This window comes from Scyliorhinus torazame, chromosome 11 (assembly GCF_047496885.1).
Source record: "Scyliorhinus torazame isolate Kashiwa2021f chromosome 11, sScyTor2.1, whole genome shotgun sequence".
Lineage (NCBI taxonomy): Eukaryota > Metazoa > Chordata > Chondrichthyes > Carcharhiniformes > Scyliorhinidae > Scyliorhinus > Scyliorhinus torazame.
This window is the reverse complement of record NC_092717.1, coordinates 40,591,435-40,604,317: the sequence shown is the minus strand read 5'-3', so window position 1 is coordinate 40,604,317 and position 12,883 is coordinate 40,591,435. Positions and strand designations below refer to the sequence as shown.

General features: G+C 46.7%; 1 protein-coding gene and 1 long non-coding RNA gene across 3 annotated transcripts in view; one reads left to right on the top strand and one right to left on the bottom strand.

Moving 5' to 3' along the window:
- The window catches only part of LOC140385235 (uncharacterized), a 64,498-nt gene that overhangs the window by 4,299 nt on the left and 47,316 nt on the right, over positions 1–12,883 (bottom strand). Inside the window, exons 6-7 of the mRNA XM_072467160.1 lie at positions 3,446–3,594; positions 1,106–1,245 (exon numbers count right to left, since the gene is read on the bottom strand). Of these exons, the coding sequence (XP_072323261.1) occupies positions 1,106–1,245; positions 3,446–3,594 (289 nt within the window). The remainder of the gene's footprint in view (positions 1–1,105; positions 1,246–3,445; positions 3,595–12,883) is intronic.
- LOC140385236 (uncharacterized) overlaps positions 1–12,883 on the top strand; it is an 82,941-nt gene that overhangs the window by 63,260 nt on the left and 6,798 nt on the right. For both annotated transcript variants that reach the window (XR_011933319.1, XR_011933320.1), the window contains one exon: positions 8,569–8,648. This is a non-coding gene — a long non-coding RNA (uncharacterized lncRNA). The remainder of the gene's footprint in view (positions 1–8,568; positions 8,649–12,883) is intronic.

Below are 12,883 nucleotides of genomic sequence, written 5' to 3'. Positions count from 1 at the left end.
TCACCATCTCCTAGGCATCCAGACCTCCACTTTAAGCACCTGGTGGTAGCTGTAGTTTGTACTAACTGCTAGAGAACTGCAGAAGAGGCATTCGTGTCCTGAATGTAGTGCAATCATCACACACTACTTGGCTTGTACCAGCTAAGCTGATTTTTCCCAGGGGTGTGCGAGAGAAGAAAACATATAAATGTTACGGTTTAATCCTGTTGATACCAGGATCGGGCTACAAAGTAATGGTTCAAAGCAGGTCACAAAATGTTTCCATCTGCTGTGGTTGAGATAAAGTCAGCTTCAAACTTGTTTTGGGCCTATTATTGGAAATAAAATCGCCTGAGGGAAATATTTCCACTGGCCACTAATCTAATTTTCTCAATATCCTTGGGCAACTCTGCAGAATTCACCCTGGGGTAAGAATGTTAAACAATTGTTCCATTTCAGCCACTGCCACTGTGGACTGACTCACAGACAATGTCAACAGGAAAATGATTTCGGACTTACATAGAAACATACGTAGGAAATAGAAGCAGGAGGAGGCCATTCGGCCCTTCGAGCCTGCTCCACCATTGATTATGATCATGGCTGATCATCCGGTTCAAAACCTTCATCCCCCCTTCCCCCCCATATCCCTTCATCCCTTTAGCCCCAAGACCAAATCGAATTCCTTCTTGAAATTACACCTCACCTTGAAATTGGCCTCAACTACTTTCTGTGGTAGCGAATTCCACAGAATCACCTCTCTCTGGGTGAAGAAATTCTCCTCACTTCAGTCCTAAAGGGTTTACCCCTTATCCTCAAACTATGACCCCTAGTTCTGGGCTCCCCCACCATCGGGAACATTCTTTCTGAATCTACGCTGTTTAACCCTGTTAGAATTTTGTAAGTCTCTGTGATTTCTTCTGTACATTATTCTTAGGACCCTTGGATATTCTGGTTGGGATAAATTCCTGCTTTGCACTACTTTACATCATTCATTAGACAAAGTGTCAGGAAAGTGCCCACACTTAACCCAAATGCAGAAACTAGTCCAATGAAAATAGCATGCAGAAGGAAACGAAGGCCACTGGTTTGTTACCAACTGTTATATTATTTTGTCCGTAACACTCACCGATATAGATGTTGTTTCTGGTTGGAGATACAGTGTTGTAATTTCTGTCTAAAGATCCTGACAATGCCACAATGATGACTGGATAGACTGTAAGTGTGTAGCGCACATACTTATCAAACAAAATGTTTTCTAAATAGAACCTGCGGGCAAAAATAATAATTAATAATTGATCTGTCAATACAGTAGTATGAAAAAATGTATTATATTGCTTAATGCTATAGATAATCTTTCACAATTAGTTATTGTATAGTGGCATGGGCCAGCAGCATGGATACTGCGGTTCTACAGCACCCTCCAATAAAGAAATAGCACACCACGGTTTATTTTACAACATGTGCAATACTCTTCTAACTCATCAATTATCTGTGAATTTTTTTAATGCAGTAATCGGCAAACTGCCAATTTTCTGCCAACCTCACTCACCCTCCCTCCTCTGCTGAAAGCACTGGCGGAATGGTGACTCAGTGGTTAGCATTGTTGCCTCACAGCACAGGGACCCGGGTTCAATTCCGGCCTTGTGCGACTGTTGGTGTCGAGTTTTCACTTCCTCTCCGTCTCAGTGTGGGTTTCCTCCGGGTGCTCCGGTTTCCTCCCACAGTCCAAAGATGTGCAGGTTAGGTGGATCGGCCATGCAAAATTGCCCCTTAGTGTCCAAAATGTTGGGTTGCATTGGGTTACAGGGATAGGGTAAGGGCCTGATCCTAGGTAGGGTGCTCTTTCAGACGGTCGGTGTAGACCTGATATGCGAATGGCCTCATTCTGCATTGTAGGGATTCTATGATTCCTTCCATGGTATGGGCTCAGCTCACCATTTAGTACTATCCTATTCTTCATATATGACTCCAAGCAGTGAGTAATGATAGATGTGGCGTGGATTACATGGAGGGTCATTGAAACAAAATTCCTGGTCAATTTCCCCATCCAATTTGCTGGGTGCTGTTTCAACTGATTGTTCAGCTAAACTTTGCAGGGACAAAACTAGGCGATTAATGAGATGTCGGCTAAAATGTCCATCGGCATTGTTAAAAGAGTTCTGTCAGGGTGAGAGAAGGCAAACACAGAGTTGTATTACTCAAATATAAACGAGTGATAATTCAGTACGAATTGATTACATTTCAGGATTATACCCAAACGGGGAGGGGCAGTGAAATTAAGAGACATTTCACAAATTACAGAGTGAACTGAACAAAATATGTGAAGATCTGAACAGTGGCAGATTACATTTAATGCAGACATATTGCACACAGCATAAAAACTGGACAACATACATACGTCGTGAATGGTGTTGAAGTAGCCAAGGATGAAGCTGAATGAGACTAAGGAATCTTAATAGGCTCACTGCTCAACATGTCCAGTCAAGGTAGAGCAGCAATCAACAAAGCTAATAGGATGATGAATTACAGAACCAGACAGTGGAGTATAAGATAGAGGAAGTCATGTCCAGACTGTACAGTGCTCTGGTCAGACCACATCTCATCATCCAAAAACAGGGGAGACTTTCAAACAAAGGAGGAAGGATGATAAGGTGTCACAAAACTGCTCCATGGTGTTAGGAGTTTAAATTATAAGGAAAGTCTAGAGAATTTGGCTTTCAATTTGGATGAAGTGATCCTATAGATGTATATAAAATAGTAAATGGCAGGAAAATGTTACTGCAGAATATTACTTGTTAAATTATGGGAGTAGCCTCCAGCTCAAGGTTCAAAACTAGCACAGACAATCTTAGGAAAGCCATCAGATGGTTCATGCAGAAAGCGAGCAGCATGTGGCCCTCTGAACAGAATGGTGGAGGCAAAAACCCAGGAATCATTTCGGAAACAGTTAACTGTAGCGATGGGGGAGGGGAAGAGATTGGAGGGTTGTTCTGGATAGACGTACCAAGATGGGCTGAATGGCTTTCATCATCAGTAAGTACCTGGTGGTTTTCCAAATTTAGCAAAGGTTGTGAAACTTTTCGGCAGAATACTGGTGTAAACCATCTCAGCTTTGAGAGCTAAGTGCCTGACAAAAATCAGCAGTTCCATAACTAGCTAGGCCATCAGGAAAGCTCCTCACTGGTATAAAGTAGTTAAAGCCCAATCTTCGAAAACTTGTTCAACCTCAACTTTAAATTAATTGTCAGAAACCCTACCCACTTTTCCTCTCCCCAGTCCAAGGCACTGAAGTTAATGGTGATGTCCCGACAGCGATCAGTGAACATAATAGACAAGCAATCCTAGGGCCTTAAGCTTTTCAAAGCTAGAGTCACCTACAAAACGGAGAACTCTAAAAACAAAGGTTTTACCACCAGATAATTGATAAATAGTCACAAATAATTATTAAAACTGTAACTAAACATACCATAGAACTACTTCGAAGGCCAGGATGGAAAGAGAAACTGTGCCAGATGTTACAGTTGTAATACCTCCACTATAAGTTAGTACAATAGCGAAGTTAATTAGTGTTGCTATGGTTGACCACGTTGCATAAACAGCCACTCCGTTCTGTACCTATAAAATATGCAATGCAGCAAGTGAGGAGACAGTCTTTCTCAATAAAGTGTGTACATTTGTACGATAACGATTACTTTATCCTGCCACTTTTGCAAAATAAAAGCAGAAAAGCAAATTTAATATCCTGAGAAGTTAACATGATCCAATGCACAACTGAGAGTTTTGTCCGTGTGCAGATATATCTTACGTTTTCCAATCATACATGAGCACCATAACGGCCTAGAAATTAACTGTTTGCCATATTAGCAGATAGACTCTAAGATGCTTTTTTAAAAAAGTTGTTCAGGGAATGGGGGCTATTCCAGCACTTAGTGCCCATCCCGGATTGCCCTTGAACAGAGTTGGTTTGTTAGGCTATTTAAGAGTCAATCACATTGCTGTGGATTTGGAGTCGCATATAGGCCAGACCAGGTAAGGAGGGCAGGTTTCCATCCCTAAAAGGACATTAGTGAACCAGATGGGCATTTATGACATTTGACAATGGTTTCATGGTCATCATTAAACATTTAATTCCAGACTTTTACTGAATTCAAATTTCACCATCCACCACTGTGGCCTTCGAACCCGAGTCCCAGAACATTTACCCTGGGTCTCTGGGTTACTAGCCCAGTGACACGACACCACTGCCTCACCAGAATACTATAATGAGGGTAACATTGAAAATAAACAGATTAATGACCATGTTGACAGCAGGATTTCATACAAATGTGTTCAGCATTTGACTGTGAATATTCGCAGCAGTAATTTATAGGCTGTGAGAATTTCATTGAAACACTTTCTCCCTTCAAAAAGGACCAATGCTGCTGGAAATTCCTCGGAAAGAACTCTGAAGCAGCTCTGTAGTTAAATTCTGCAACACATTCAGGAAATGGGTTTTCCAGATTTCCTGACCTCACAAGAGCACCTCCCACGTCCTCGCTCAGCTCCAGGCCCAGGTTTCTGCCAAGGCCACCATGCCCTATTTTAACTATTGCTTCCAGATTCCTGCTTCTATGCTTTGAACATATCACATATTAAAATGTTGTACTTTGATACTTCTCAATGACATTTATTTTTAAGGTATTCCCTTCACTATCCCCAAACTGCGCAAAGGCAGGTTGTGCAAAACCCCAGCTGGATATTTTAATATTTGTTTAATATCTTCGACAGTTTTGCCCCTTTCACTCTTCAGAATCCCTCCCCAGAATCATAAAGTGGTTATATATCCAGAGATTTAACCCATCCCTCACTCAATTGCTTGAACATTACCCCCAAAAACTTTTTGGATCCTTCTATGGGCAGCACGGTAGCACAGTGGTTAGCAGTGTTGCTTCACAGCACCAAGGTCCCAGGTTCGATTCCCGCTTGGGTCACTGTCTGTGTGGAGTCTGCACGTTCCCCCCATGTCAGAGCGTGGGTTTCCTCCAGGTGCTCTGGTTTCCTCCCACAAGTCCCGAAAGATATGCTTGTTAGGTGAATTGGACATTCTGAATTCTCCCTCAGTGGACCCGGAATGTGGCGACTAGGGGATTTTCACAGTAACGTCATTGCAGTGTTAATGTAAGCCTACTTGCGACACTAATAAATTATTATTAATGCACTCCCACTGTAACTTTTGTTTTAATACATTCATGGCATGTGGGCATCGCTTGCCCATCCTGGAGGGCATTTAAAAGTCAAACATATTGCTGTTGATCTGGGGTCACATGTAGGTAGACGAGGTGAGGATGGTAGATTTCCTTCCCTAAAGGGCATTAGTGAACCAGATGGGGTTTTAAGACAATTAATAATGATTTCATGGTCATTATTAGACTTTTTAAATTCCAGAATTTCACGATCTGTCATGGTGGGATTAGAATTTGGGTCTTTTTAGAAATTCATTTATGGGATGTGGGTGTTGCTGGTTAGGCCAGGATTCATTGCTCATCCCTAATTGCCCTTCAGAAGGTGGTGGTGAGTTGCCTTCTTGAACTGCTGCAGTCCTCGAGTCCTGCACCCTCGGTGCTTCTTCCAAGTAGTATTCAACATGGAGAAGTACTGATTCATTAGCTGATGGGAGCCGGTACGTGGTAATCAACAGGTTTCCTTGTCCATGTTTAACCTGAAGCCATGAGAATTCATGGGGTCCAGAGTCAATGTTGAGGACACCCAGGGCAACTCCATCCCGACTGTATACCACTGTGCCACCACCTCAGTGGGTATACCAACTGTGCTGTTAGAGAGAGAGTTCCAGGATTTTGCCCCAGTGACAGTGAAGGAACGGCGATATATTTCCAAGTCAGGGTGGTGAGTGAGTCGGAGGGGAACCTCCGGGCTGAGAGGTTCCCAGGTATCTGCTGTTCTTGTCCTTCTAGCTGGTAGTAGTCGTGGGTTTGGAAGGTGCTGTCTAAAGAACTTTGGTGAGTTACTGCAGTGCATCTGGCAGATGGTACACACGGCTGCCACTATTCATTGGTGGTGGAGGGTTCGAATGTTTGGGGAAGGGGGAGCAACGAAGCGGGCTGCTTTGTCTTGGATGGTGTCGAGCCTCTTGAGTGTTGTTGGAGCTGCACTCATCCAGGCAAGTAGAGAGCATTCCATTACACTCCTGACTTGTGCATTGTAGATGGTGGACTGGCTTTGCGGGGGTGTCAGGAGGTGAGTTACTTTCTGTACGACTCCTAGCCTTTGACCTGTCCTGGTAGCCACAGTAGTAATATGGCCAGTCCAGTTCAGTTTCTGATCAATGGTAATCCCCAGAATGTTGATTGTGGGAGATTCCACAATGGCAATGCAATTGAATGTCACGGGGCGATTCTTAGATCCTCTCTTGTAGGAGATGGTCATTGCCTAGCACTTGTGTGGTACGAATTTAACTTGCAACATGTCAGCCCAAGCCTGGATATTGTTGAGGTCTTGCTATATTTGAACATGGACTGCTTCATTATCTGAGGAGTTGCGAATGGTGCTGAACATTGTGCAAACATCTGCGAACATCCCCACCTCTTACCTTATGATGGAAGGAAGGTCACTGATGAAGCAGCTAAAGATGGTAGAGCCTAGGTTATTACCCTGACAAACTCCTGCAGTGATGTCCTGGAGCTGAGATGATTGACGTCCAAGCACCTCCAATCACCACAACCATTTTCCTTTGTGCCAGATATGACTCCAACCAGCAGAGAGTTTTCCCCTGATTCCTATTGACACCAGTTTAGCTAAGGCTCCTCGATGCCATACTCCAAATGCTGCCTTGATGTCAAGGACAGTCACTCTCATCTCACCTCTGGCATTCAGCTCTTTTGTCCCTGTTTGAACCAAGGTTGTAATGAGGTCAGGATCTGAGTGACCCTGGCGGAACCCAAACTGAGTGTCCACGAGCAGGTTATTGCTGAGAAAGTGCTGCATGCTCAGTGATAGCACTGTTGATGACTCCTTCCATCACTTTGCTGATGGAGAGTAGACTGATCGGACAAATGCAACCCAGCCAATTACCATCCTATTTCTTGTTTACATGACACACCTAGGCAATTTTCCACATTGCCAGGTAGATGCCAGTGCTCTAGCTGTACCGGAACAGCTTAGCTAGGGGTGTGGCAAATTCTGGAGCACAAGTCTTCAGTACTATTGCCGGAATATTGTCAGTGCCCATAGCCTTTGCAGTATACAGAGCCTTCAGCGTTTCTTGATATCACGTGGAGTGAATCATATTCTCTGAAGACTGACATCTGTGATGCTGGGGACCTCCAGAGGAGACCGAGATGGATCCTCCACTCGGTACATCTGGCTGAATATTTTTGAAAATGCCTCAGACTTGTCTTTTCCACATATGTGCTGGGCTCCTCTATCATTGAGGATGGGGACATTTGTGCAGCCTCCTCCTCCAGTGAATTGTTTACTTATCCACTGCCAGTCATCACTGGATGTGGAAGGACTGCAGAGTTTACATCTGGTGTGTTCATTGTGGAATCGCTTAGCTCTATTACTTGCAGCTTATGCTGTTTGGCACACAAGTAGCTCTGTGATGCAGCTTCACCAGGTCATTTTTAGGTGTGCCTGATGTTGCTCCTGGCATGCTCTCCTGCACTCTTCATGGAACCAGGGTTGATTCCCTGGCTTGATGGTACTGGTAGAGTGGGAGATATAACGGCCATGAGATTGCAGGTTGAAGGCAATTCTGCTGCTGCTGATGGCCCACAGCACCTCATGGATGACCGGTCTTAAGTTGCTAGATCTGTTCAAAGTCAATGTCATTTAGCAACATACCACGATGGGGGGTATCCGCAATGTGAAGACAAGACTTTGTCTCCACGAGGATTGTGCGGTGGTCACTTCTACCGATACTGTCATGGACAGATGCATCTGCAGCAGGCAGGTTGGTGAAAATGAGGTCAAGTATGTTTTTGCCTCGTTAGTTCCCTCACCACCTGCTGCAGACCCAGTCTAGCAGCTATGTCCTTTAGGACCCGGCCAGCTCGGTCTGTGGTGGTACTACCGAGCCACTCTTGGTGATTGATATTGAAGTCCCCCACCCAGAGCATATTCTGCACCCTTGCCACCCTCAGTGCTTCCTCCAAGTGGTGTTCAACATGGAGGAGTACTGATTCATCAGCTGATGGTGGCCAGTACGTGGTAATCAGGAGGTTTCCTTGCCCATGACTAACCTGAAGCCATGAGACTTCATGGGGTCCAGAGTTGATGTTGAGTCTCCCAGGGCTACTCCCTCCCGACTGTATACCACTGTGCCACCACCTGTGCTGGGTCTGTCCTGCCGGTGAGACAGGACATATCCAGGAATGGTCATGTCTGGGACATTATCTGTAAGTATGACTATGTCAGGCTGCTGCTTAACCAGTCTGTGAGACAGCTCTCCCAACTTTGGCACAAGCCCCCAGATGTTAGTAAGGAGGACTTTGCAGGGTCGACAGGGCTGGGATTGCATTCGTCATTTCTGGTGCCTGATTCGATGCCGGGTGGTCCATCCGGTTTCATTCCATTTTTGTGTTTTTGTTGCAGTTGAATACAACAGAGTGGCTTGCTCGGCCATTTCAGAGGGCAATTGCTGTGGGTCTGGAGTCACATGTAGGCCAGACGAGGTAAGGATGGCAGATTTTCTTCCCTGAAGGACATTAGGATACCAGATGGGTTTTTTATGACAAATCAACAATGTTTTCATGGTCGTCAGACTTTTTTTTAAAAAAATATTTTATTGAAAATTTTTGGTCAACCATCACAGTACATTGTGTATCCTTTACACAATAATATAACCGTATAAATAACAATGACCTGTTTTATAAACAAAGAATAAATAATATATAACAAAAACGAAAACTAAAACTAAATGGCAACTGCCTTGTCTCAGATAAACACTCTCCAAAAATATGATTTAACAGTCCAATATACAATTATTTATAGCAACGACCTATACATATTATACAGATATATTAACAACCCTGAGAGTCCTTCTGGTTCCTCCCCCCCTCCCCCCCTGGGCTGCTGCTGCTACCTTCTTCTTTTCCATTCCCTCTATCTTTCTGTGAGGTATTCGACGAACGGTTGCCACCGCCTGGTGAACCCTTGAGCCGATCCCCTTAGGACGAACTTAATCCGTTCCAGCTTTATAAACCCTGCCATGTCATTTATCCAGGTCTCCACACCCGGGGGCTTGGCTTCCTTCCACATCAACAGTATCCTGCGCCGGGCTACTAGGGACGCAAAGGCCAAAACATCGGCCTCTCTCGCCTCCTGTACTCCCGGCTCTTGTGCAACCCCAAATATAGCCAACCCCCAGCTTGGTTCGACCTGGACCCCCACTACTTTCGAAAGCACCTTTGTCACCCCCACCCAGAACCCCTGTAGTGCTGGACATGACCAGAACATGTGGGTGTGATTCGCTGGGCTTCTCGAGCATCTCGCACACCTATCCTCTACCCCAACAAATTTACTGAGCCGTGCTCCAGTCATATGCGCCCTGTGTAACACCTTAAGCTAAATCAGGCTTAGCCTGGCACACGAGGACGATGAGTTTACCCTACTTAGGGCATCCGCCCACAGCCCCTCCTCAATCTCCTCCCCCAGCTCTTCTTCCCATTTCCCTTTCAGCTCATCTACCATAATCTCCCCCTCGTCCCTCATTTCCCTATATATATCTGACACCTTACCGTCCCCCACCCATGTCTTTGAGATCACTCTGTCCTGCACCTCATTCGTCGGGAGCTGCGGGAATTCCCTCACCTGTTGCCTCGCAAAAGCCCTCAGTTGCATATACCGGAATGCATTCCCTTGGGGCAACCCATATTTCTCGGTCAGCGCTCCCAGACTTGCGAACTTCCCATCCACAAACAGATCTTTCAGTTGCGTTACTCCTGCTCTTTGCCACATTCCAAATCCCCCATCCATTCTCACCGGGGCAAACCTATGGTTATTTCTTATCGGGGACCCCACCAAGGCTCCCGTCTTTCCCCTATGCCGTCTCCACTGTCCCCAAATTTTCAAAGTCGCCACCACCACCGGGCTTGTGGTGTATTTCTTCGGTGAGAACGGCAATGGGGCCGTCACCATAGCTTGTAGGCTAGTCCCCCTACAGGACGCCCTCTCCAATCTCTTCCACGCCGCTCCCTCCTCTTCTCCCATCCACTTACTCACCATTGAGATATTGGCGGCCCAGTAGTACTCACTTAGGCTCGGTAGTGCCAGCCCCCCCCTATCCCTACTACGCTGTAAGAATCCCTTCCTCACTCTCGGGGTCTTCCCGGCCCACACAAAACTCATGATACTCTTTTCGATCCTTTTGAAAAAAGCCTTCGTGATCACCACCGGGAGGCACTGAAACACAAAGAGAAATCTCGGGAGGACTACCATTTTAACCGCCTGCACCCTCCCTGCCAGTGACAGGGATACCATGTCCCATCTCTTGAAGTCCTCCTCCATTTGTTCCACTAATCGCGTTAAATTTAACCTATGCAATGTACCCCAATTCTTGGCTATCTGGATCCCCAAGTAACGAAAGTCCCTTGTTACCTTCCTCAGCGGAAAGTCCTCTATTTTTCTGCTCTGCTCCCCTGGATGCACCACAAACAACTCACTTTTCCCCATGTTCAGTTTATATCCTGAGAATTCTCCAAACTCCCGAAGTGTCCGCATTATCTCTGGCATCCCCTCCGCCGGGTCCGCTACATATAACAACAAATCATCCGCATACAGAGATACCCGGTGTTCTTCTCCTCCTCTAAGTACTCCCCTCCACTTCTTGGAACCCCTCAATGCTATTGCCAGGGGCTCAATCGCCAGTGCAAACAATAATGGGGACAGAGGGCATCCCTGCCTTGTCCCTCTATGGAGCCGAAAGTATGCAGATCCCCGTCCATTCGTGACCACACTCGCCACTGGGGCCCTATACAACAGCTGCACCCATCCAACATATTCATCTCCAAAACCATATCTCCTCAGCACCTCCCATAGATAATCCCACTCCACTCTATCAAATGCTTTCTCGGCATCCATCGCCACCACTATCTCCGCTTCCCCCTCTGGTGGGGGCATCATCATTACCCCTAGCAGCCTCCGTATATTCGTATTCAGCTGTCTCCCCTTCACAAACCCAGTTTGGTCCTCATGGACCACCCTCGGGACACAATCCTCTATCCTCATTGCCATTACCTTGGCCAGAATCTTAGCGTCTACATTTAGGAGGGAAATAGGTCTATAGGACCCGCATTGCAGGGGGTCCTTTTCCTTCTTTAGGAGAAGCTATATCGTTGCCTCAGACATAGTCGGGGGCAGCTGTCCCCTTTCCTTTGCCTCATTAAAGGTCCTCATCAGTAGCGGGGCGAGCAAGTCCACATATTTCCTGTAAAATTCAACTGGGAATCCATCCGGTCCCGGAGCCTTCCCCGCCTGCATGCTCCTAATTCCTTTCACTACTTCCTCTATTTCAATCTGTGCTCCCAGTCCCACCCTTTCCTGCTCCTCCACCTTGGGAAATTCCAGCCGGTCCAGAAAGCCCATCATTCTCTCCCTCCCATCCGGGGGTTGAGCTTCGTATAATTTTTTATAAAATGCCTTGAACACTCCATTCACTCTCTCCGCTCCCCGCTCCCCGCTCCATCTCTCCTTCCTCATCCCTCACTCCCCCTATTTCCCTCGCTGCTCCCCTTTTCCTCAATTGGTGGGCCAGCAACCTGCTTGCCTTCTCCCCATATTCGTACTGTACACCCTGTGCCTTCCTCCACTGTGCCTCTGCAGTACCCGCTGTCAGCAGGTCAAATTCTACACCTTTCCCCGTACAGTCCCTCCTCCGGTGCCTCCGCATATTGCCTGTCCACCCTCAGAAGTTCTTGCAGCAACCGCTCCCGTTCCCTACTCTCCTGCTTTCCTTTATGTGCCCTTATTGATATCAGCTCCCCTCTAACCACTGCCTTCAGCGCCTCCCAGACCACTCCCACCTGGACCTCCCCATTATCATTGAGTTCCAAGTACTTTTCAATGCACCCCCTCACCCTTAGACACCCCCCCTCATCTGCCATTAGTCCCATGTCCATTCTCCAGGGTGGGCGCCCTTCTGTTTCCTCCCCCATCTCCAAGTCCACCCAATGTGGAGCGTGATCCGAAATGGCTATAGCCGTATACTCCGTTCCCCTCACCTTCGGGATCAACGCCCTTCCCAAAACAAAAAAGTCTATTCGCGAATAGACTTTGTGGACATAGGAGAAAAACAAAAACTCCTTACTCCTAGGTCTGCTAAATCTCCACGGGTCTACTCCTCCCATCTGCTCCATAAAATCTTTAAGCACCTTGGCTGCTGCCGGCCTCCTTCCAGTCCTGGACCTCGACCTGTCCAGCCCTGGTTCCAACACCGTATTGAAATCTCCCCCCATTACCAACTTTCCCACCTCTAGGTCCGGGATGCGTCCTAGCATACGCCTCATAAAATTGGCATCATCCCAGTTCGGGGCATATACGTTTACCAAAACCACCGTCTCCACCTGTAGTTTGCCACTCACCATCACGTATCTGCCCCCGCTATCCGCCACTATAGTCTTTGCCTCAAACATTACCCGCTTCCCCACTAATATAGCCACCCCCCTGTTTTTCGCATCTAGCCCCGAATGGAACACCTGCCCCACTCAACCTTTGCGTAGTCTCACCTGGTCTATCAGTTTCAAGTGCGTTTCCTGTAACATAACCACGTCTGCCTTAAGTTTCTTAAGGTGTGCGAGTACCTGTGCCCTCTTTATCGGCCCGTTCAGCCCTCTCACGTTCCACGTGATCAGCCGGGTTGGGGGGCTTTTTACCCACCCCCCCTTGTCGATTAGCCATCCCCTTTTTCCAG